The sequence below is a fragment of the Lucilia sericata genome, unplaced genomic scaffold (assembly GCF_015586225.1).
Source record: "Lucilia sericata isolate MDLA Ls3-8-SP2 unplaced genomic scaffold, ASM1558622v1 Contig000798F_arrow, whole genome shotgun sequence".
Taxonomy (NCBI): domain Eukaryota; kingdom Metazoa; phylum Arthropoda; class Insecta; order Diptera; family Calliphoridae; genus Lucilia; species Lucilia sericata.
Genome location: NW_023994790.1, coordinates 117900 through 144322, shown reverse-complemented (window position 1 = coordinate 144322; position 26423 = coordinate 117900). Strand labels below are relative to the sequence as shown.

The 26423-nt window shown below is 33.0% G+C and overlaps 5 protein-coding genes across 6 annotated transcripts in view; 1 reads left to right on the top strand and 4 right to left on the bottom strand.

The window, feature by feature from the left end:
- Nucleotides 1–7004, bottom strand: part of LOC119608160 (fizzy-related protein homolog) — a 41706-nt gene extending 34702 nt beyond the window's left edge. The window contains exon 1 of the mRNA XM_037962463.1: nt 6429–7004. The gene's annotated coding sequence lies outside the window, so the exon portion shown is untranslated. The remainder of the gene's footprint in view (nt 1–6428) is intronic.
- A 2283-nt stretch (nt 7005–9287) lies between these two features.
- Nucleotides 9288–10690, top strand: LOC119608169. The gene has a single exon (XM_037962478.1). The coding sequence runs from the start codon at nt 9405–9407 to the stop codon at nt 10569–10571; it is 1167 nt and encodes a 388-aa protein (XP_037818406.1). The 5' UTR covers nt 9288–9404; the 3' UTR covers nt 10572–10690.
- A 1087-nt stretch (nt 10691–11777) lies between these two features.
- On the bottom strand, nt 11778–14111 carry LOC119608159 (lanC-like protein 3 homolog). Of its 2 annotated transcripts, XM_037962462.1 has the most exons (3): nt 13945–14111; nt 13812–13872; nt 11810–13660 (listed from the first exon to the last, which is right to left on the bottom strand). In XM_037962462.1, the coding sequence occupies exon 3, from the start codon at nt 13635–13637 to the stop codon at nt 12378–12380; it is 1260 nt and encodes a 419-aa protein (XP_037818390.1). In that variant the 5' UTR covers nt 13638–13660; nt 13812–13872; nt 13945–14111; the 3' UTR covers nt 11810–12377. The 2 variants fall into 2 exon arrangements, with proteins under 2 accessions (XP_037818389.1, XP_037818390.1); XM_037962461.1 differs by having other exon boundaries at nt 11778–13660; nt 13812–13999.
- Nucleotides 14112–16746: 2635 nt separating this feature from the next.
- Nucleotides 16747–18516, bottom strand: LOC119608158 (growth hormone-inducible transmembrane protein). Its single transcript, XM_037962460.1, has 7 exons — nt 18378–18516; nt 18006–18264; nt 17829–17940; nt 17592–17733; nt 17174–17510; nt 16981–17113; nt 16747–16917 (listed from the first exon to the last, which is right to left on the bottom strand). Exons 2-7 carry the CDS (start codon nt 18238–18240, stop codon nt 16830–16832), a joined length of 1047 nt encoding a protein of 348 aa, XP_037818388.1. The 5' UTR covers nt 18241–18264; nt 18378–18516; the 3' UTR covers nt 16747–16829.
- A 979-nt stretch (nt 18517–19495) lies between these two features.
- On the bottom strand, nt 19496–20674 carry LOC119608168. Its single transcript, XM_037962477.1, has 2 exons — nt 20440–20674; nt 19496–20375 (listed from the first exon to the last, which is right to left on the bottom strand). Exons 1-2 carry the CDS (start codon nt 20656–20658, stop codon nt 20271–20273), a joined length of 324 nt encoding a protein of 107 aa, XP_037818405.1. The 5' UTR covers nt 20659–20674; the 3' UTR covers nt 19496–20270.
- Nucleotides 20675–26423: the final 5749 nt, after the last annotated feature.

Genomic DNA, 26423 nt, shown 5'->3' with positions numbered 1-26423 from the left:
CTTTTGAAGAATAAAGTTTAGAGTCACTGAACTTTTCGCGGCAGACGCGTTACAAACTACAGTGTGTTACTTATTAATTGAAAACACACTATTTCAACTTTTTTTGACAGAAGCCTATAACGCGTTGCCGCGTACAATGCGTGTTGTTAACTTCCATCTTAAGAACAACTTTTTTTTGCAATATTTTGGATCAATTTAAACTCAGGTGCGTAGACAAGCTACAAGAATTGAACTCGATGTCTACCACGTAAGTGTCCTCCAACATAAATAATTAAAACTAGATCTGGATTCATCCTAACAACAATAGTTTTCAGTATTGCTTCGACTTTTTCTGTCTATGGTAGCTATGTTTGTCATTCATATCTCTCTTCCGAAAACTATCAAGTAAAATTTCATCTCCTCCGTCTCCTAAAATGTCTTCATTAGTGCTACTATATTTTACTTTACAATGTCAGAATTACCTTATCATCAGTTTTGCATTCGTCCTTTACTATAAGTGAGAACTCCACTTCGGCCTCGTAATGATATAATCCTTAATTAAGAAGATATAAGGATCATTGGGGAAGGGATACATGTTTTAAGTAATTATAAAATCAGTTCGATATATCCCCAGTATATATTTTTCTTTATACCCTTGAAGTGTTTGTCATTCAGTGTGTAACATCAAGGAATAACATCTGAGATCCAACGAAGTATATACATATTTTCTGGGTCCTTGTTTTTATCGTGATAAAATAACATATACATTTAGGCATCGATTGACTATTATAAAGTCAAAACTTACATAACCTTGGATACTGCAGACTTTGTCATCAATGAATGCTAATAAATTATAAAACATATTTACAAAGCAAAAGGCAACGAATTTCCTAAAAAAACAACTGAATTTTCAATAACATTAGGCCATGTTTTTTTGAAAACAAAGGATATATCGTCAGTATATTATTGGTTTGACCTATACGCCAAACACTTGTTATTGAGAAAAACGACTTAGAAGGTTTACATAAACTTTTCTCAAAATTTACGTGATAGATTTTTTTTTAATTTTCTCAGTTGATTTTGACATAAGTTTTGAACAAAATTATAGATTTATACACCGTTATGTAATATTTAAAAAAAAGTTATTAAGATTTTAATGACAACAATAATTGCTGTTTTATGGTCTATATCAATTTTTTATTTTGGTTTTCCTTTTTTAGGGTCTATATCCATACAAAATGAGTATTTTTTTATACCCGTCATGAAATAAGATCCGAACGAAAACAGCTAGAGGCTAACATTTTCCACAAATATTTTTTATTGATGCAGGTTGCTTGGTGTTGAAAATGGACAGTATCGGACAATAATTTCACCCATAGCCTCATAAACAAACATAAGTGCCCGCTCAGAATACATTTTAAGTAGACAAATCAGACTTACAAATAAATATAGCGATGAAATTTGACAGAAACTAGTTTTATAGGAAACACAAACTTTCTACCAAATTTCACAGCTACAGTAAATAATTATTTCCCTAATAATGTCATCTTTAGATAATTTCCCATAGAAAACTAAGTTCTTTTTTAGAATTTGACGGCACTACATGCTAAAAGGGATAATATCCTTCGAAAACACTTTTTCCATTTTTCATCAAAATATATGTACGTCAACATAAAGTGTGTAGTGAGCTCATATTCATAAAAAGTCCAGAGGTTTCGTTTTGTGCGTGAAAGGGATAAAGGCCTCCTTTTGCAAAATGCTTTAACGATCATACAGTCCTAGCAACGAAATTCAGCAAAAATATGTTTTACATAAATCGAAATCTCTACATACACCAACCACTCCCCCTAATAATGTCATCTTTAGATAATGACTTTAACGACCACTACTGACTCAAAAAATACCATAAAATTTATAAAACTCGTCATAAATATGTTTTATACTACTCAGAATCTCCCTACCAATTTTTATTATTTTTCTGGCTTGAAAATATCGGTATAGCTATGAAATTCACCATAAATAAGTTTTATTGTAAACAAAATCTACCTAATGTATTTTAGCATGACAGTTCTGTTTACAATTGTCATTTTTTTTATCGAAAAATTTGTTTTTGTTTTTTTTTTCAGAAATTTAGGTTAATGAACTTTGATAACAATGCATTTTGTAAAGTGTTTATAAAAATGGAAGATATTTTAAAAAAGAAAAAACATTGAAAAGAAATATTATATTAAAAACCAGTAAGAGTAGTTATTATACTCGGCTATGCCGATTCTAAGGGATTTTCTAAAGTTTGCTATTATCTGAAAACAATTCTCACATTCCAGTATAAATTTTATCTAATATCATTATTAATTTATAAGTTAATTACGATTTAGTGAATTTCGAAAGTGGAAAAAAATCGAGTATGTGAATTTTTTAAAAGGGTTTGATATTATTCATATAATATTCTAAAAACTTAGCTTTAGTTCCTATAACTAATATGCACAAATTTTTCTGTTATAATAAAACAACCTGACAATAACAAATAAAATTTAATAATAATAATACAAATAAATAAATAAACAACATTAATGTTTGTTTATTATTGATAAAAACTCCCCTTTTTGGTGATACTTTACATTAACAAAAAAAACAGAACGACATATTATTATAAATACAGGAAACTTATACATAGTATGTAGTAGATATGTTTATTTGTACATTTAATATAAGTACGTATTTAGATATGAAATACAAATGAATTTGTATGTGAACACATAAAGCCCTGGGTGACACATACCCAAATGAGTAATGCATTTTGGTTTTATTTAGAAGCACTTTATAATTTTTTGTTTATGAGAAAATTAGGTTTGTCATTCAAATAAAATAATAAATAGGATTTAATTTTTGTGGAACTGTTAAAAGGAGTGTTTCAAAAAAATAACAAATATACCATTTCAATATAATGTTTTTTTTATCGTCTATTTGCTAAAATTGAAACAAAATGTGTTTATCACATAAGAAACATTTGCCAAGCCTATATAATTTGTGTATTTGACTCATATTTACTTTTTCAATAACAAAAAAAAAATAACATTATGTTTTAATATTGCATTTAAAATGTTTTTTTAGATTTTGAATATTAATGATAAATTAAAATATTATTTAAACTCCAATTATGTTCTTTTAAATTATGTATTACAAATAATTAATTTATTAGTGCGTTTTGCCTTTGGATTTACTGAGACATTATAAGACTTGCATATACATATTTCTCCCGATAAATTGTAAAATAAAGACTTTTTAAGTATGAGCGATTCATTTTTTGAACAATTTTCAATTAGAAATTATATTTTATAAATAATAAAGTCGTTTGGAGTTCTAAAAAAGTTATTTTTAGAACTCTTAACGAAATACCCTTCATATACAGTATGGCTCCAATGCACCAATAAATTTGTAATCCTATAATTTTTGAATTGGGTTTAAAAATAAATTCATAATTATTTTTAGAATCAAGGTTTCGAACACTAGTAACAGATAATGATTTACCGGTCACATTTTCGAAGAAGTTTAGTCAGAAGTTACTGACGAAAATCCGCGTCAAACAATCGTGCAGCACTAGAACAGAGAACAGGCGCAAAAAGTGTTTCTCTTCGTTGCTATTTTTGCATTTTTAGAGAGACTTGGAAACTTAAACTTTCTAGAAAATAGTACAAGTTCAGTTTAGTACGATAAATAACATATTTCATATAATCTAGGCTCATAAGCATTCATTGTTTTTAAAAATTAAAACAATAATCAATACTTTTCAAGTTGTTCAATAGGAACGATGACAGAAGCTAGTTCAGAAATATTACGTTCTTAGAAATAGGACTTTAGTATGTAAGACCATTTAATCAAAAGTTATTTAAATCAAATCTTTAAATTTAATATTACCCAACCCACGTTATCTTTTAGAAAATCATGTCTTCATCTCTGTCACCAATAATAAAATAACACCAACAGAAATCTTTAATTATAGACAAAAATAAATCATACTAAAAATGGAAACACAACTAAATACATCTGGTTTTATAACAAAGACAATAAAGCACAAAGAAAATAATCAAATTTCGACTGATCACAAATAAGACCAAAAATAACAACAATTATTTATTTGACAATTCGAAAAATACCAAATCATACATCAAAGCAAAAACTATGTACATACATACATATAAAAGAAAATGAAATGCTAATAACAACATTTGACTAACTCAGTGGTGCTGCAGCAATGACCCCATACTATGAATATATAAATAAAGAAAACAATAAAATAAAGTTTTGGCTTTAATTTTTTCTAACAAACATATTTGATATAAATAAAGCAAGCTATTGTTATAGGAAAACCAGACTCAATTTAAATCAGGATGAGGGAGTTTAGGGTGTTAATGATGTAACTGACAATACTATAGGAAGACAGTTAGTAAAGGAAATAGAAAATGACGTGTTTTACATTTTGATTAACAACACGGTAAAAGGATTTTTAGGGTGGATGTAATTGTATACACTTCTAACATTATTTCAGATTATAATATTATTGTTGGTGTAGTAATGCATTTTCAGTTTGATTTTTTTTTTTTTATTCGAAAAACGTGTCTCGCGTACACATGTCTAAGGGGTTTTAAAATGAATAAACCTTATGTTTACTTTATTCAAAAAACATAAACAGAGAAATATAGAGAATAAATATAGAAAAGAAAATTAAAAATACAATAACAAAAACTGTACATAGTACATCTGTTTTGACCTAGACAAAAGGTAACGTTACATGTTGTCACACTAAACAGCCACCACCAACGATCGTTACATTACAGAAACACACTGAATGCTTACAATGCTGACTATGTTAATTTTTTGTTATTTTCTTTTAGTAATAACTCCGGTCTTTACAGTTTTAAAACCTGTGCTATCAAGTTTTCTTTTTTGTTCGTTTTTCGTATTCAATATTTTTCTTATCAGAATTTTTTATGTTTAGCTTTTTAAAATAAATGAGTAAAATGTTTTTTTTTTTGTTCTTTAAGGTGAATTGTTATTTTTTCTTTTAATAGATATAATTAATTATTTTTTTATGTAACAGAACTTTAAAAGTATTCGAAACAAAGACAGCAAGAAGGGCAAAAATAAAATAGGTAGGTATGACTTTCTACAAAAATGGTCAAATCATTTGGTTTGCTAATTTTACAATTATCTCATAGAAAGATTTTATCATTATAGTAATTTTTTGTTCTTAATCTAAAAATCCTATACCAGCATTGGCAATAACTATGCTTCATAAAAGATTATTCTTTTCCAGTTTAAGAGACAATTTTTGTAGATAACTTATTTTAACGTAATTTTTAGTATAGATAAGCAACTGCATATTAAAATGCTATCATTGAAATAATACATTTAAGTGATATGTGGTTAGTTCAAAAAATTTAAAAAGGAATAAACCGCAATTTATAAAAAAAAATAAAAATTTGTTTTTGATATTATGGTATTTTTATTTGTGTTTGTTTAGAAAGCACTTTTATTTAACGGACAAAATTATGAGAAATTAAATCCTTATAAAATTTTGTTTCATTATGATTTTCTGAAAAACCTTCTTTAACCTCGTTATCTCCACCTCCTTTTATAATTTAACCTGTAGATATTCTGCCGGTTAAAATATATTTTGTATGAAAACTGTCAATTTAAACTTACGAGAAAATATAAACAGACTAACATTTTTTTAATAAGGTAAATAGGTATAAAATGTACGAAATTTTGTAAATCAATTCAAAAGTTTTTTAAATAAAATGCTCAAAAATCGGATGCCCTATAAGCGACGGCACGCATTTTTCAGTCACATGAGTTAATGATGGATATGTCCACTTTCCGAATTTTTGGCACTTTATGGAATGCCGATTTTCGACTTTCTACAAATGTTTTTAAAAAAGCTTTTCTCTCACCGGTGAATTTTTGTTTGTTTTTGACTACATTTGGAAACATTTTCAATATTAATGTTAAATATGTAATTCTTCCTGGTTTTTAAATGAAACGAGTTTTTTTAAACTTTATGTAATAAAATACATATTTTTAAATCTTAGATGGAAAATTGTTTTAAAATTTCAATCACAATTAAAAATGGTACACAATTAGAAAATTACAAAAAAATTCTTTTCTTTTTTAAATATTTTGTTTTTCTTTTTCGACTCTCTAAAACACTGTTCTACGTCAATAATATCCCTGAAAACAAATATTCTTTTTTAACATCCCTGTATTAATACAGAGATAAAAATAATCAAGCAGAAAGTACAAAAAAAATCGATAGATAGCATTTATTATCATCCATTCATTGCCACCTCCAAATAAAATTAACAAAAAAATTTTGTACAAGGTTGTATAATTAAAATTGATTTTTTATAATAATACCCGTTTTTTAATACAAAAGTTAAAAGAAAACTTACCCCTATATATTTTCTACTGTTGTTTTCTGTAATGCAAACTATACTATTGTTCAGTTTGTTTTGTTTCTATTTCTCCTTTATCTACACTTCTCCATTCAATTTTTTTATAAACAAAAATGCACTAACGATTTTTTCTTTTCTATTTTTATATTTTATTTGCTTTTTTAAGCTATTACTTTGTTCACTGTACAACGAAAATAACTTTCTTTTTATAAAGGAAAATTTAATTTTCTTATGGACTGGAAATGTTGGAAAATCTTTATGTACAATTTTCTTGATTTTTCTTTTTTAGCATTGAATCAATCACTTGACACACACACTGATACACTCTTGACACAATTGCGCTTAAACGAGGCAGGAGGGCTAGACGCACGTATTTTTAATATCAATATTTAAGATTACACAATTATATTTTTATAAAATATATTTATTGCCGTCACACGAAATAGTATTTTTCACTGTTAATGTTAAATTTTATAAAAATCTTATAGCAAATATACAGAATTTTCTTATAGATTTTTTCCACCACCGTTGTGTTACTTTTTTTGTGCAAGATGCGTGTGTACAAAACGAAGAGAATTTGACAAATGCCAGATAATGTCAAAATTTTCAGTTATAAGATTTTTAATAAACAGAGTTGTTATACAAAACAGTGTTGAAAACGTTTTAAACAATTAACAAGAAGAGCGTGTTTACGCGCCTAATTTGAGTCGCTGCTTTTACTTCAAACAAAAAAGTGTTTGCTTCAAACACGTGATACGAAAAATACATTGCTGTTTGACAAACCGTAAGAGATTGGGACATCGAACATGTGTATTTTAAATGGGAAGTGCTGTTGATGTCACTTCTGCCGACTGCGAAAAAAATTCTGATAGAATTTTTGGCGCCATACTGTTTTCTGTTTATTTGCAAAAAAAATCTGTTGCGAAAATCTAAAAAGACAGAAATAATATTCTTTAAATAAAAAAATAATTTTTTAATAACAATTTAACTTAGAAATTAATAAAATTGTATGCTATACTATGCCAAAGGACATTGTGCAAAGAAACAGGCAAGTATTGGGTTTAATTAAGTTAAATTTTTAATAAATATGATGAAAATGTTTTTCCAGCGAAGTTTGTTTTCGTTTAATACCCAAAAGTGTTTATTGAAATCCACCGGATTTTCCTACTACACCCCAAACACTATGGTGGCCGAATATTTACAAGAAACAATTATTAGAGGATATAACCTGGCTAGGATATCGTCTTATATAGATGTTTGGCCAAAATATTGGTGTTTGTTATTTTATTGCAATGCTTGGATCCGGTACTAACCATTGTGGACTTTATGTCGACTTTAGATCCCTTAGAGTTGTCACACTATATGAATCATTTATAAAAGAAAAAAAAAAACGTTTATCTGAAGGTATTCCATCCGAGCACTTGACGTACTTGCGTCTGTATCATCAAGAATGGCAAAATAACTTTAGAAGAAATGAGGAAATGTGTTTGGATTTGAATGAATATCATTTCATTTCGAATGGGCTGTTGGAACAGGACTGCAATACGCGTACTCAATTGGTTAGTTCTTTGGGATCATCACAATTTTAATAAATAGTAGGCATTATATAAATCTCAAATTGAAATTTTGGTCTGTCATTAAAGCCGCCCTTGTTGATTGGATGTATCCTAATATATGTATTGTATGTATGCATGTGGATTGGATTATAAGGTTAATAATATTAAATCGCCCTGCAGAAGAGAAATGGTTTTCCATAAAAATTCTGTTTTGCTCAAATTTACGTAGTTGGTCAGATGAGCCCCATTTTGTACCGAAAATTTTAAATTTCGCCAATGAGCGTGAGATAAGCCCTTCAATATACAAAATTTTAAAAACAATACCACAGGTATTAAACATTATGCTGGAGGACTATCGGTATTGGTACATTATTCAACTTTAGGAGCGGGAATCATAGTGGAAATAGAGTAAACAATAACAAATGGGCAATTCACGAGCGTATTTAATAAAAATTTTGAATTAAATGCCGTAAAAATGGGTTTGGGAAACTTAAAAACTTAATGCCTCAACAGATTCATGACTTCAAACACACGACAAAGGTTAAAAACATTATTTAAAAAAAAAAAAAACACTGAAAAATTAGAATGACCTGCTCAGAGCATCGCCCTAAATCCAATAGATTAATTTTTGACCATAATTGATCAAAAAATCATGCTGAAATAGCGAACAAAAACGGATTTCTTTTGAAAATAATAGCATGGGGGAAAAAAGGGGAAGGGAAGGAGATTGCAAATAATAATGGTAAAAAAATTACAAAAATGGCTTGAGTAGATCCAGATATTCAAATCAGAACCAAAATAGATAAAAATTTTGATATACATAAAATTATAATAATGATAGGTATATAAAATTTACACTTTACTTTGTCCGACAAAGAAGTGAATTTACTTTAATTTTAAATATTATACAGAAAAATTTTAGGTGGAATAAATTTGTTTTATTGTTAAAAAAAAATTACATATTCAATAATCATTTAACAGATTTTTCGATTAAATGATGTAGCATGAGCACTTTTGCACTTAATTTTGTCCGATAGGATATGTTTAGTTTATAAAACCGAAAAATATTTAATCGCATATAGATGTGATGTCGTTTGTAAAGTATGACATCAATTATTTTTTTGCTGGGATGTTTTACATACATATGTATTTGTTGCCAAACCCCCACTTTTTATCTCTCGGATTCCGTTTTTATTTAAAATCGTTGAAATTTGAAAATTAAACGTTTTTGAGAACTTAGAAGACGGCTTATAGTCGATTTTAAGACGCCGCCGATATTTTTAGTGTCAGCCGCCGCCGTCGTTAATATTTGTCGACACAGGGCTCTGCAGATGCATTGCATTTTTTCAGAAGAAAAAGAAACAAAGAAAAATAGAATTTATTTAGAGGTGTAAAATAACTAAATACTTCCAACAAAATGCATTCAATTTACGCAGGACTACACTTACCCAATAAACCAGAAGAATTTTTAACAATAAGCGAAATAGATTTTGACAAAAGTGTATTGGACCTGAAGCAAAAAATTGGGGAAAAATGTCAATTTGAAGTGGATAGATTGGAAGTCATCTACAATGGTATTGCACTACAAGATGAGAAAAAAATAGGTGATACTCTTAAGCCGGAAGCTGTTATTCATTGCTTCCAGAAGACAAAGAAATACACGCCATACGAACCGTCAGAAAAAGTAAAAGATCCTGAAGCGGTGAACAATGCTCAAGTTTTGTTCTATAATATTGGCAATATACAGATTAATGTTAGCTGTCGTGTGAATATATTGCAGAAAATACTAGCTGAATATCCAGAATTTCGTAGAAATCCTGCTGCTCTAGCTCTCATAAGGGACTCTGTTCTATTCAATACTCTTCACCAACCTGAAGTAATTAAAAAAGTTGCTGAACATTATCCGATTATTTTGGAGGCGGCATCATTTATAGTAAGCACTGTGCGCAAAGAATTAGCTAGAAATATATCAGCATCCAAATTTTCTGAACCAGCAACCGATTCCACCAACTCTTCAGAAGAAGAAAACTCAGTGGGCAGTAATGATCGCAGCAGCAGTCGTGATGAAGATTCTGGTCGTAGTCAGTCGGAAACAGCTCGTATACGCATGATAAGCCGTCAGCAATTGCAAGCTGCATTGGCACAAATAGGCTACGGCTCAGCAAATTCATTGTCCAATATAGCGCAAAGGAATTCCGAGACAACTGCTGCTTCGGGACCTTCTGAAGCCAGCTCTACTCCACTGTCAAACTCTGCCAGCGGTGAAAGGATATCAACGGATTTATTTCGTAATGAATTATTGAGAGCTCTTGGGTCTTTGGGACAACGTGTTAGCACATCATCGAGTCAATCTCAAGATCCTGTAGCTATGGACACATCCGAACAGGAACACCAATCAGCAAACACTTCCTATACCGATGATGGTGATATTCCAGTAGTTTATCGATCCCATCCTTATGCCGAACAATTAAGAACAATGTTGCAAATGGGTTTTTTAAATCATGAAGAAAATCTTAATTATTTAAATTTAGCAAGCGGTAATATTGAACAGGCTGTTAATCTCTTAATGGCAGCTATGATGTAACCTTTTTATCGTACTCGAACTGTCCATATTTAAATACAGAATAATTTTTATACAAGCAAGTTTTTCGAAGGAATAAAATCCATAAGATTTAATAAAATAAATATGTATATGTAAAATAAATTGAGTTTTAATTAAAATGGAGGTCCATAAGAAATAATGACAAAATGTGTATACATTTAGTTCATATAACTGTTTAATACTGTAACTTCCGATGCACTATTTCTTTCTCATAGCCCAATGAAATTTCTTCCCGAATTTTTGGTAAAATTATAATAAAGCTTTCTTTAAGCAGTAATCATGGTAATATGTACATATATTAAAACAAGTAAGAAAGTATAGTCGGGCGTGGCCGACCATATGATACCCTACACCAGTTATGAATATTAAATGTGATTTATTTTTCATAATAAAGCATTTATCTTCAATATTCCCTTGTTCCGATACATTTAAGCAATTTATGGATGAAAAACTAATTTTCTGAAAGAGGCTTTATATGGGGGCTAGGGGCAAATATGGACCAAGCCCGATAAAATTTTGTGAATATATTTATATTTACATAATATTATATTGTGCTGAATTTCATCGCGATATTTGTGTTTATAAGTTAATTTGGGACATTCAAGTAATTTTCTGAAGGGGACTTTGGATGGGAGCTAGGGTCAAATGGGGCCCGATCTTTATGAAATTTGGCAGGGTCATCAAGACTTCTATAAAACTTAGTTATGCCGTATTTTATCGATATATCTGTATATTTAACATAATTATGAGCTCAGAAGCCCTTTTCGGGGGGTTCTGTTCTATGGGGGCTAGGTGAAATAATGGACCGATTTCGTGCTTGGGTTAAATAAAACGTGCGTGCCAAATTTCATCCAATTATCTTGAAAATTGCGACCTGTACCTTGCGCACAATGTTTACATGGACAGCCAGCCAGACGGACGGACGGACATAGATTAATCGACTCAGAAAACTATTCTAAGCCGATTGGTATACTTTAAGGTGGGTCTAGGACGAATATTTTTGTATGTTACAAACATCAGCACAAATCCAATATACCGTCCCCACTAAAGTGGTGTAGGGTATAAAAAGGTGATAATGAATTCGACTACTTCAATTAATCCCCTTGTTAGACATTTGTCCTTATTACTTTGACTATTTTTAAGCTATAATTTCTAGAACCATAATAAAACTCAAACATTATATTTTGGAGTAAATGGTTAATATTTATTAAATAGTTTTCAAAATACTATTTTATGTTTGGTTTATGTAAATAATACAAATACATAATTTATGTAAAAAGTTAATATAATATAAATAGTTTTAAAGCACAAAATAGAATTGCTCTGCAAAAATTTAAACATAAAAGATTTGAAACATATCTTTTTCATATTATATTCGTAAAAAGAACGGAAATAATTTGGTAAACTGTCGTAGTTTTTTTTTTTTTTGTTAATTGATATTTTTATCGTTATGGGAATAATTTAAGACACATTCACTGCCAATTATTTAGATATGGGAAACGCACAAAAAATATTCAAGTTTAAACGAAAAAAGTATACAATAACTCACAATCAGATGAAGTCTTTAACACAAGTTGAGCAAAGTACAAATATGAATTCATTCAAATAATAATTGCTATTAATATCAAATGAAAAATAGTCTACCACTTATGTAAGTTCCCTGATATGCGTGAGTGAGGTTCAAAGTTCTGATTTTTAGAGAGAGACAGCAAAAAACAAGGCATCAAATATGAGGTTTGCCTTTAATTTTGATTGAAATCATACGAAATATTTCAATTGTGGTGTAATTCAATGAAAGACATCCATAAAGGGAAAATAAGCTTGATCAGGTTCAAGCAAATCTATTAAGTAACATACAGTACCGGCAACACCCTCATAAAGACTATGAGGACGATCGGGGGTCCGAGCCCGTAGTTTAAATTCAGAATTGCTTAATAGTTCCATATATTTAATAGCTCTATACATATAAACAGGTTCGTGGGTGAGACGATAGAGTAATAGGAAAACGTATCCGTTGCCGGCAACGCCATGACAAATACCTGGTCCCTTACGTAAAAATCCCTTATGCCATACCAAATCGGCTGCCTTTTTTAAAGCTTGCATATATTTGTCTTCTTTAAATATTAAATATGCTTTTGCTAGCAGATAAACTGCGCCGGGTGCGCCATGACACCAGTGTACTAAACGCTTCTCCCGGCCACTTTTAAGATCTTCCAAAGCTACTGGAAAATTACCCTCCTCATCTTGTAGCATCAAATAGAAATCAATTGATCTCTTTATATCCCTTATTTCCGCACTGGGAGCTGATATAGGATCCGTTTGAAACCAGGGACTATCTAACAACATGTGTAAAATGGCACACAAACCATGAGCTGCACCCAAATACTCGGTGCCATGGTATTGATACATCAAAGGCAAAGGTGCTCTAGTTTGTTTAGCATATTCCCGTCCACTAGCTAGGACCATTTGGCAAATAGATAAAACATCATCATCGGTGATTTTTTTCTCCGTTAAAACATCATTCAACCAATAGCAACCTGATAGATAACCAGCTCTTCCCACTAGCACTTCATCGCAACCGTATTTGGTGTGCATAAACTCTTTACTGGGCGCTATGCCGCTTTTAAAATTCATTAAATCGTCCGATAAATCTTGTGTTAATTTTAAATCATGAGAAATTGCTGCAGATACAGCATAAATACCAGCATTTCCACATAAAAATGAGTAACGTTCGGACGAGCGTTTTTTATAGCGGTCAGCATTGGCTTTGGCATTTCTTATAAAAGCATGAGCATGTTCCAAAGCTGGGTATAGGTCATGACACTGTGCTGATCTGGCCATTTTCCAAAACATAAAGGCAATGCCAGCATTTCCAACATATAAATCGCCTCTATGATCTTCGTCATCACAGCCGGGTCGACAATGTTCAAGTATGGCATCAACATAAGTACAAATTAGATTCTTTACATGCTCATCATCATACTCTAAGGGAGTGGTTTGTTTGTTGACATAATCGGGAAAGGGATTCTCCAAATAACGCTTTTCCATTTCTAATGCTTGAGCAGATGAATCTGCAAAACAAACAAATATTAACAAATTAAATTTTCCATAAAAAAGATTTGTGTCTGTCTATTTGTTAAACAATCGATTTTTTGCAATGTCCTGTCTAGCAATAAAGTCAGGGTGCGGTCAATTTATTCAACTTTTAAGGACTTTACATACCTCGTCTTTTGTTTATCTCCTTCGTTATGTCCTTTTGTTGGCAATATGTTCGATATATATACTGAAATAAAACAATATATTGTTTATTTTTATTAATATTAGGATTGCAAAATTTCCTCCACAGATCAGATACCTATGCCGACAAAAATTGACACTAAAAATTTCTGCGGCGTATTAAAATCGTCTGTAGGTCGGCTAAGTTTGTGCCGCTTCACATAGTCAAATTTACAATTTGTGGGAAAGAGACGTACACAGCAATATCTTTATACTCTCTTATGTAATATCAAAAAGTTGCGCGATAAATGTTGTTGGGTAAAATGGCACTTTTCAGATTTTTTTCTAAAATTTTCAACAATGAAGGGCTTTTAACTATTTTATTCAAAAATAACATATTCATTTTGAAAGTTTTTTTGTTCTTTTAATTTAAAGTATAACTGCTGTCAAAGAGTCGGACTACTTGTTATACTTTGGTAGAGGAATTTTGTAAATATTGATTGTACCATGATATAAGTATGATATTTTTACCATGGATTTTACTATGCACTAAGAAAGGAGATGAACAGACCTATTAAAAGCGGGATTTTGGAAGGAAATATACCTATGGGAGCTGTGACCAATTATGGTCCGTCCTGAAAAAAATCGCAGAATGATTTGATATACATTTGTACAAGATATATTAGAGTCCAAGTTAACCTTATATTCGAACTATCAATTATAGATTGATAGTTCGAATATTCGGGAATATTTAAATAATTAATCTATGGATGATTAGGGTATATCAGAATTAGGTCTTACGATGTTTTAAAACCTTTCGTTTACATGAATTTTTTATAGTTTAATCTACATGTTTGGGTACTAAATTTGGATAAACTGCCGACATTATCCTTGCTTTTTCTTCGGGTAAATGTCGTCGGTCAAATAATAATAGGATTTATTTTGGATAATAGGATTTACACTGGATTTATTTTGGATTTATTTTATTTCAAGAAAAAAACTATCTTTGGAGTCTGAAATTTAGTTTTGGTCATCATTATCTGAAAATACACTGTATATGCTAATAGAAGGTCAAAGAAAAATTTATTTTAATGCAAAAATGCCGGTTCTGCAGATAAAAGAAGTAAATCCAAATTGGATTTATTAAATCCAAAAAAAAAAAAATAGTTGGATTTAGCTAATTTCAATATGGCAGTGTTTTGTATTCATAGAACAAAACCAAAATAATTTTAAAATAAATTAATTTGTTTTATTTTGCTATTCACCAATAGATGGCAAATATTTTTTTTAAATGAGTAAAAATAGGAAAATAAACAAAATTCATGTAACTAAAATATTTCACACATGATATTTCAGTGCAAATACCAATTTTTGCAACAAATTGTTACAAATTTTATGGAAAATTTATAATTTTTTTAATATTAAATTTTGAAATAACTCCATTTGTTGGCCGCTGCTGACATTATGATTTGAAATTTGTTTAGCCTCGATTAAAACCTTTTGCCTGGCGTACAGTGGGAGAATTAAAATTTGGATTTAATAAATCCAATTGTTTAAAAAATGCTGCTAATATAAACACTTGATTATATCAAAAACTTCCGATTTTGTATCGAAAAATTTATACATACTATGGTCGAATTTGAAATTTTCTGTAATTGTTTAAAAGTTATTACCCTAATATTCTTGGGTTTTTTCGGAATTTTGCTCATATCTCCGTTATTTGTTGACCGATTTTGCTGATTTTTAATAGGAAACTTTTCGAAAGCATGTCTGATCGGAAAATTGATTACAACAAACATTGAGACAGATAGGATTGGAAAATTATATCGTAGGAACTACAAACTTTTAAATATGGGCAATTTCGTGTCAAGTGACCAAACTTTTAAAATCGATGTCTTCCGATTTGAATGAAATTTGCACCAAGGATAATAGGCCAAACATACGAAGGAGGGAGTGCATCGCTAAATCGACTAGAAAAAATTAAAATGTTTGTCAGCACGCCAACAAAAATCAAAAGGCCTTGAAGGAAACTTAATTTCGGAGATAACTCATAAACTATGTACAACATATACATACATACATTCATGGACTCTCGATTATGCAATATGCTATAATATTAATGAAAATCCCAAATTAGAGTGCTATAGTGATGCAAATTTTGGAGGATGTATGAAAGGAGCAGTATCATGGCTAAGTCAAAGACAAACAATTGTTGCTACGTCTACAACAGAAGCTGATGTAGTTTCAGCAACTGAAGCAACAAAAAAATAATTTGGTTAAGTCGTTTGTTTGCTGAAACTATTGGATATAATCAAATTTCAATTTTGCAAGTTGACAATTCAGCCGCTGTTAGATTAGCACAAAATCCCGAATACCATTGAAGAACTAAACACATTGAAGAACTAAACAAATTGCTACTCAAGAACTACTTGCAGATATGATGACGAAACCATTGCAACCCCAACGACTTAAGTATCTCCAACAAAAATTGGGACTTCAAAAATTTTAAAAATCACACAACAAAGGGAAGTGTTGAAGTTATTTGTGTTATGTTTACTAACATTGTTTTTATATATTGTACTTTTGTATTCAATCTAGCAGAATTGAATAATATTGTTTGTTTGTCTAATATTTTTTTACTTGAATAAAAACTTTAACTACAAAAATTTTAATACAGACAATGTTTACACTGGCGAGCAAAGTTAATACTTTGTGCAGTGTATATAATCTAACGCACTACCAAATGTTGAAATATGTATTGAAATAATTGAAGAAAAAAACAATATTGCAATATTTCAAATACAAAACAATGGGGACATCGTTAAATCAATTCAGAAATTAAAATTTGCATTGATTAAACCATAACAAATATTTAACGTTATTTCAAGCGAATTTTAAATTTATTCAACTCACTAGTTTAAATTTTTAAATAAATACTAAATACTACAGCTAATAATTTTTATTTAAATCATATATAATCGAAAAAAGAAATCACATATAGTTCAGTATTCAAGTATAAATATTTTATTTGCGACGGTTGCCACCTGATCCAGACAAAATCATAGCAATTCGAATGAAAATATTTAGAACGTCCATGTAAATTGAAAGGCTCCTGTGAAATAAAATATAATGTAAATGATCTGCTGTTCAAATATAATACTTTATTTGCACTTACGCATTAATAGGATCGAAAGGAGCCATTGCATATTGGGGATAAACTTCAGCTTTGCGTACAATACGTTGTGTATCGTAAAGCAAAAATCCACTGAAAAGTACTAAACCACCATAAAGAGATAAGGAAGCCAAACCTAAAAGAATATAGCAAAAATGAAATTATTTTCAAAATAAACATATGTTCTGTAAATTACCAGCTCCCAATGCTGTTGTAGGTGGTAGCCACATGCCAGCCAACGAAGAGGCCATTACCAAGCCCAAACCAATTGCTAAAGGACCACCCATGTACAAAAATTTATCACTTGGAGCACAAACAGCAATAGTTGATAGACCACCAACTACGCCACCAGTATAAAGAGCAGCGCGAGTCAACAGCGGACCACCGAGGAAACATAATGGTGCAATAACACCACCCAAAACTGCGCAATGTAAAGCCCAAGATAATTGCTTAGCACCAATACCCTCTTTATAGGGAATAGATTGGGTCATGGCACCGGTGCCAATGACTAAGGCAAAAGTTGCCAAAGTGGACTATGTATGATGGAAACAAATAAAATGCCATAACATTTAACACATACATGTATGTATATTTTTTAGGTTATTTCGACTTACCAGCCAGCCATTGCGAGTGGTTAATTCCAATAAACGTGGGGAACGGAAAACAGCGGCTGCTGTCAAAGCTGTTAGAACGCAAGAAGCTCCAAAGTATCCATAGGTTGTGTGTAAACGTTCTCTAACATATTGGGGCCACAAACTGATAGTATGTAGATAGTATAATAATTACATTAAAATCCACCGTGTTTTTGAATCCTTTTTTTAAACTTGAAAAAGAAAAAAACATTTACTTACAGTGAATTATTCTGTATGCTGGCATCTTTGCTGAGGCCTAAACCATAATAGCACAATGCCCCTAAACCAATACCAGCTGCTCCAGCTGCAGCACCTTTTCCCATGGAGTATGCTAAAGTTATAAACAAATGTTAATGCAAATATTGGTCTTTTAAATTCAACTGATTGAATTTTTACCATTTTCCGATGGTGGAGCCATTAATTTTTCCTTTAAAGTTGGCCCACGTCTTACTTCACTGCGTGAGGTTAGTGGTGGCTCCCTGGGACCACGAGCATATTGACGAACCAACAAATTATTATTGCTGGGCTTTATCAATCGTGGAGCAAGCAATGTTTGTTTTATGGATGCGGAAAATGTGGTCGATCCACTGGCTAAACGGCCCGGTACTTGAGATGCAAGTCTTAGTAACATTTTTTGATTATTGTGAAATTCTTTCTACGAAAAAAAAATAGAAAAATATTTACATCAAATTTGTGAAATAATTTCTTTGCTTTACACTGTTAATTATTTTTTTATTTTAATTTTGTTGTTTAATATTTATTGCTTACTATATCTTATAAACTTCTTTTTTGTAATTTTTCGTTAAATTTTGTAATTTAGAAATTTCTCGTTCAGATGAGTTGAAAGTCTTTCGAACAATAACCAGAGCCCTGCGCCGACAAATATTAACGGCGACTGACACTAAATATGTCGGCGGCGGCTTAAAATCGACTGTAAGCCGGCTAAGTTTTCAACTACGTTTAGTTTTTAATTTTTCAACGATTTTAAATAAAAACGGAATCCGAGAGATCAGAAAGTAGGATTTTGGAAGCAAATATATTGTTTATAACAACAAAACAGAGCAAACTCAAAAGTTGTATGAGAAATTATGCAGGGATGAACAAAAAATTCTTAAAAATTAAAAACAAATCCTTTCTCCAAGTTTTACTAGGATCAGCCGATATTTAACCCTATCTTCCATATAAAACATCTTGCAGAAAATCAGTTTCTAAAAAATTTTGCATTAAGAAAATGATCAATAACGTAAAAACAAAGATATTTTATTTGTTTATCTACTAGCTATACCCAGTGTGCTGTGCTACCCTAAAAGCAATATAAATAAGAAACCTACTTAACAATTTTGATGATTCTAACTACAATAGTTTTCCAGATATACAATTTGTTACATATGGGAGATTCCACGTTTAATTTAATTTATAAAAAATTTGAATAATCTAATAGTTTCCAGATATACAAAATTTTGTATTTAATTCATATGGGAAGTGCCAAGCCCCCCATTGAAAGTTCGCCCGTTATTCTCTAAATGTTCTTCAGTAAAATTTGATGATTCTAGCTCTAATAGTTTCTCAGATATACGAATTTTTCTATTTAATTCATATGGGAGCTCCAAGCCCCCCAGATGAAAGTCCGCCCTTTTTTCTCCAAAATGTTCAGATGAATATTAAAGTTGTTCGTGCAAAATTTGAAGAATTTAGTTATATTATTTTCCCAGATAAACGAATTTTTGTATTTAATTCATATGGGAGGTTCCGCTCCCCTCATTGGTAGTCCCCCAATTTATTACCCAAAATGTTTACATGGAAGTTAACTTCCTTTGTTATGTGAAATTAAAAAAAATGATTTTTAAGTGGACACCGACTTGTCCACTATAAATGAAACACGTTAATTTTTGGTTTACAATTTTATTCAACGACCGCTTTGGTCAACCTCCCAAGTAAGACTAACTCTAACAATATTTTTTAAATGCTTAAATCTAAATAATTCTGCTGATCCAACTTATTCCATTCCCACGTTGTGAAATCTTCCAGACGAAATATGATCCTGCATACTAGCTCGCGCGTGTGCACCGTCAGCACAACCTTGTGTAGATTTTTCCCGCTCATGTATACTTGATTGTGTTAACTCCTCCCTTGCCAAAAATCTGCGTCCCGCAGATTGGGGTTTGCATGCCACGTTGCTTGTGCTCTGCAGCGGAGGGAGACGCACTTGAGAGTATAAAGCTTTCCAGCATAGGTAGCCTAGGAATGATAGGAGCAAAAAAATAGTGCAATCCGCTACTATAGAGTAGTGGTATTTTATGTCTAGATTTTCTAAATTTTTTATGTTTTGTAAACTCATATTGTGAAGATATCCTATGTCAACCTGCCGCCTTTCTTCTAGGATGGTTGTGACGATCTGGGGTAGGATTTGTATAGATGTCTCGCTTCGGCTGGTGTACGTAACGTTTTTTATTTTCACTTCTTCGTTGTTAAGTCGCACTGCGTAGGTTCCCGAAAGGAATTTAGTAATGTTACCACTCTGGAGATTACCTCTAAAATTGGTAATGAATATGGTGTCTTCCATAACAAGTTCGACAACCTCTTCTTCACAGGATCTGTAGGAACATTTTGCTTCACCTCCTTTGATGAGAATTGAAACACAATCATCTTCAGGGAGTTTTCTCAAGCTCGTTTCCTCACACACGGTATTGTTGTTGATTCGCATGCATGGTTTGGTGATGCCATATGTCTCTTTCTCATTAACCAGCAACGTGTTAAACGGTAAGTCTGTAACCTTTCCTTCCTGAATGGATGGTTTGACAATAAGGTAGTTGTACTCAACTTCTCTTACCTTGGGCAGTGAAAGGACATAGAGAATCATTGAACCGTTTGTGCATACCCTTGGATCGGCGTACTCGATGGCCTCCAATTCATTAGAATAAGGGAGTGTTGCAATTTCGTCAATTATGCGGTGAATTTCTTCTCTGTCGAGTACATTAGAGTTGACTATGCCACCTTTGGCCATTTGCGCGGCTCTCATAACCTCGTTTACCTCTTCTTTGATGACCATTATTTGGCGTAGGATTTGATTAATTAATTTTTCGACGTTCGTTGCATTGACCTCGTTGTGAAATCGCGCCACCATTGCATTAACCTTAGATATTGTTTCCTGTGACGCTTTAAAGAGTCGATCGTTGATCACGTATTGGTGATTATTATTTTCAATGATGCTTTGTTCAGACCTCAACACATTATCCCAATCTGCTGCATCCGGATTGCCAGCCAACCACTTCCAAGCTGAACCGATCCAATTGATAGAGCGTTTCTGCTTCTTGTATTTACCCCTAAGCGTATCTAATTGGGAAAAAATTGTATTAACATGGAAATCAATTACCATCCGTTCTTTCTCATCCACAGCAATTTTTTCCAGCATTGCCACGGTTTGGCCTAATAGGCGCTCGTATTCCTCTAAGTTGATAACATGAACCAGGTTAAACCTTCCATCAACCAGCCAACCCTTGCCGTATTTGAATGTAACCAACTGCGAGTGGTATTCGAAGATTTGTAGACTGTTCACGGTCGTGAACCACGTGAGACTGGAATGATAAATGTCGTTTTGTCTAGCTCTACGATTAGTTTGTTAGAGTGTTAGTATGATTGTATTGTTAAAGTGTTAGTACGATTAGTACAATTAAATTTCTACTTCACATTTAATTAAATTCCTACTTCACATTTTCACTTATATAATATTTTAACGTTAATAGATTCTTATTCTATGTTAGTTTTCCCTTTATCTTAATTAATTTCATCTTTCATTTCCGTTTCCATCTCATAAATTTTATTATATTCATCTTTAAGGCTGAAGGCCACATTCTCGTTAGTAGATTCTTATTCTAAGTTAGTTTTCTCTTTATCTTAACTAATTTTATCTTTCATTTCCGTTTTCATTTTATAAATTTTATCGTATTCATCTCTAAGGCTGAAGGCCACATTCCCTCTTTTTTCTTTTTTTGAACTAGGTGTGATTATCCGCCATATGCAAGAAGTGCAAATGATAATCTCTTAAGCCATGGACTTCCTTTGCATTATGCAATTGGCATTGATCACCCTTGCTCTAAAGTAAATTTTCACCATTGCAATGATCTTCATTCAAGTTATTTTAATTACTTTCAATATACTTTCGCTTAAGCTTCCATAAAAAAATATCTCATCTCGTATTCATCTTTTGCCCCAATTGAAGGCTTCAATTCAGTTCAAGGTTTTCTCAGTAGTACGATTTCCTTATTCTTATGGCACCCATGGGGAATTGAACCCCTCCGCAAATATGCAGTTTCCACTATAGGTTTTGGGACCATTTACTTATATTTTTTGTGTGGACCGTAGATTCCGAGTTATCCCTTTTAGCATCAAGCGTTAATGGTTTAATTGCAAGAAACTTACTCGTGGTACGGAGATCTACCACGACTTATGACAGTGAGGACATCACTATCACAAATCGTTGTCCCAAAAAAAAAGAAAATCGCATTAAGAGATACCATTAAGTTCAAAAAATGGGTATTGTACCCAATTTCCCATTTCCTCCACTTCTCCTTAAAAAAAGGTAGAAGTTTTATCTCCATTTCTCTCCTTTCATCATTCACATGTCTATGGGGATTTGAACCCCTGCGTAAATACGCATACCGCTAAAATTTAAGGACCCCATAGGTATCCTTTAAGATTTAATGTGGGTCTTGTGAATCCTTTTTCCAGTGCTCGTTTGCACTGTGACCCGATTGTTTCTATCAACAACCGCTTTCTCATAAAGCGGTCGATGCTTTGCCCTGATCTGCTTATTCCTAACATGAACGGTATCACCCGCCTTATAATCCTTCGATAAGACACGACGCCTAGAATTATGTCTCTCCAAGGTTGCCTCTTGCTTTTTCTTTATCGATTTTTTCACCTCCCTGTTCAACTTTCGCCTAAAGTTCTGCAACCTTTGGTAATTAATTCTCTCAGCTCTATTAAAAAAAATATCAACCGGTTTCCTATTCGTTACAGAGTGGATGGTGTTATTGTATCGATCGGTAGCGAGCATTATAAGTTCCCTAATACCTAAATCCCTATGTTCGACCTTTAAACATCGATAAATTTCCAGTAAGGTCGAATGGAATCGTTCCACTTGTCCGTTCACCTCACTACGACCTACTGGAGTCAAATATACCTTGACACCAAATTGTCGAATCACGTTCATCACTATTGGGCTGATAAAACCTCGCTCATTGTCAGTCACTAAAATGCGTGGTGTCGAGAAGTAATTAAGGATTTCTATAATTCTCTCCCTCATTTGCAAGGCTGAACGATTCCTAAGAGGAAAAAGTTTCCCAAATTTTGAAAATTTATCCAATACACTAATAAAATACTCATTTTGGAGTACAAAAATATCCATGTGCAATATTTCACAGGGATAAGAAGGAATCGGAGTTGCCTGAAGCTTAGGTATCGGCGGATTCCGATCATATTTGTTAGCCTTGCATATTTCACAATTCCTCGTATACCTTCCTACAAGACTGTTCATCCTAGGGAAATAGTATTTTTCCAAGAGCTGTAGTTTATTCTCGTCCTTATTCCTATGTGCCCTTCTGTGCTCCTCTTCTATCAAGGAACAGACCCTATTTGGACAAGTTACATCTTCTACAAATCTCTGAGTGATCCGTAGCTTATAATGTGAAAAGTGTTCCAAATAAACCTCCTGTAATAGCCACAAATACTGTTCAGGAATTTTAATCCCATTTAAGACATCAGGTCTAAGTTTTCCCCTCAGGATTCGTGTAAGATTTTCCCTGCTAATTTCCTCCAAAGATATGATATGTCGGTTGTAGCCAGGATGAGGATTAATATGTGTAATCATATCTGATTGGAATTGTCGTATTATAATCTGATTACGAAAAACGTTAATAGGAGCTTCGACATGTGGAATCAAATCTGTGCCATCTTGTTCGGCACTGTGTACGGTTCCCTCGCTAGCTGTTATAGTAGCTGAGTCTCCGTTCCCTATCGTACCCTCACTAGCTGTTATGGTATCTGAGTCCTCACTTCCTACCCTACCTTCACTTGCAGTGTCAGTGGAGGACTCATCCGCAAGATGGACACATAAATCTGTAGATGCAGTTCTCGAAGTCTGCTCAGCTTTCACTGAGTCGGTTGAGTCTGCTTTTAAGCGAGATAAGGCGTCGGCTACTACATTGGATTTCCCTGGTTTGTATACAAGTTCGAAGTTATATTCCTCTATCCTAGCCTTCCACCTTTTCAATTTCGCATTATAATTCCTGTTGCTCATGGCAAACGTCAGAGGTTGATGATCGGTAAAAATGCGTATTTTCTTAGCTCCATACAGATAGGAGCGAAGATTGTCCAATGCCCAAACTATGGCGAGCATCTCTTTCTCGTTCGTGGCATATGCCTCTTCTGTTTTGTTCAAAGAGCGAGAAATAAAGGTTATTGGTTTGTCCTTTCCCATTTCCCCTTGAGACAATACTGCACCTAAAGCACTGTTAGAAGCGTCTGTCGTAAGATTAAATGGTTTGTCAAAGTCCGGGAAGGCTAATACTTCCGACGACGTGAGCAACTCCTTAAGCTCGTTAAATGCTTGTAGCTCTTCCTCCCCGAGAATAATTCTAACTTTCTTCGATTGATTAGCCTTGACTTGTGCCATCTCGCCACGAGTGAGAGTGGTTAAAGGTTTAGCTACTTTGGCAAAGTCTTTAATGAACCTCCTATAATAGGATGTTAATCCCAGAAAACTTTTGAGCTCTTTCAGGGTCTGGGGTGGTACAATGTCAAGGATTGCCCTCACCTTCTTCCTATCAGGCAGTATACCATCCTTAGTAACCACGTAACCAAGGAATTCGACCTCGGTTTTCATAAAAGCAGTTTTCTCTAAATTAACCCTAAGGTGAGCGTCTCTTAGACGCTGAAATACTTTCCTAAGGTTCCCCAGGTGTTCCTCAATATTACCCCCGTATACTATTATGTCGTCTATATAGACATAACATATTTTCCCTATACAACCTCGCAGGACGTCATCGACCATACGCTGAAATATAGCAGGCGCATTCCGTAGGCCGAACGGTAGCCTCAAAAACTCATACTTCCCATTCATTGTTGAAAAGGCTGTCTTTGGAATATCCCTTGGATTCATTGAAATCTGATGAAACCCCGAAGTGAGGTCAAGGGTTGTAAAATATTTCGCCTTGCCAAGGCTCGCCAAAGTTGAATTTATGTCGGGAATTGGATATGTGTCAGGTATGGTGACGGCATTCAGTCTTTTGAAATCCACCACCATCCGATATTGTTTCTCTCCATTTGGTTTAGGTTTCTTTGGGACCACCCAAATGGGAGAATTATAAGGACTTCTTGACGGCCGTATTACATTATTATTCAGAAGTTCTTCTATTTGTCTGTCTACTTCAGCACGCATACAAGCTGGATAAGGATAACTCTTTGAGTATATTGGCTCATCAGTGGTACACCGTATCTCTGCCCTAATAGATGTTGCTGCCAATTCGTTATTTATTGGTCCAAATATGTCACTAAACTCGGCTATTAGGTCACTCAATGTAGTGCATGATGGAAGTACGTTAATTTCGTTCAATGTCTGAATTCTAAGTGGTATACTGATCCCTGGCGAGATTGTCAGTGTATTATTTTTGTGGTCTATTATAGCTTGAAGCTCACGTAGAGTATCGTCGCCGATTATACCATTGAAAGATGTGAATCCCGGTAGTACATAGAATGTAATTGTCGTATCGTTACCAAATGGTGCAAAGAATTTCCCCTTTACCTTCTCACTAATTTGTATTCTCCCTGAGGCAGTACGAACATAAAATGGTTTATCTAATTTCTTTGAACTGGGGCATAAGGCTGGCTCAACAAAGTTTTTTGTAGCCCCTGTGTCTATTAAAAATTTTATTATTGAGCCATCCTTTAATTCATTGCTTACGTATGGTAAGCCGGAAAGGCACGAGTCCGAAAATTTATTTTGTCGTCGGCCGGTTCGCCCTCATTGTCCTCTTGTGTCATGTTAAAAATTCTCTGTTGTTTAAACGGGTGTTGTGCCGACCCGGGACGAACCTGTTCCGAAAAGGCCCGCCTTTTGTGGTTATTCCATGATCGGTTTCCGGTCCCCCTAGATTGCGTACTCGGATCTATGTCCATTGGTTCTGGTCTGTGGGGAGCAGGCTGTTGCGCAACACGCCGTGGCTCAAATTGTCGGTTAACAAAAGGGTTCGCTTGAGGTTGATACCGGTTTTTCGGTACAAATTTTTGGAAGGAAGCTTGGTTTCGAGTCTTACTTGGGTGGTGATTCGGAAAGTTATTAAATCCCATTGGAACCTGGACCCTATTCTGACCATTAACCGAATGTAGGGAGACCTGACTCCTGTAATTGGCATTTCTCAATTCCAAACATTGCGAATATGCCTCGGGAAGTGTCTTTGGCTTCATGAGCATTATCATCTTTGACAGCTCGCCATTAAGACCCCTTATGAAAACTTCCAGTGTCCTATTTCTATAAGTCTCTATTAAAACGTTCGTCGTTTCTTCAGAATAAGTTTCCGTCTTCAATTTGTTTATGATCAAGGAGAACTGGTGATTTACTGTAGCGTAGAACTCGTCTACGCTCATACTCTTCTGAGCTAGTTGGGTCAACTGATGTTCTAGTGTGCGAACATCTCTTTTGTCTGCATAATGCAGAGAAAGACAGTTCTTTATCGATGTCCAGTCTTCATCGAAAATGTTGTAGGAGGTAAGGGCGGCATCAGCCTTTCCCCTACATTTTCGGCGTATAGCCTGAAC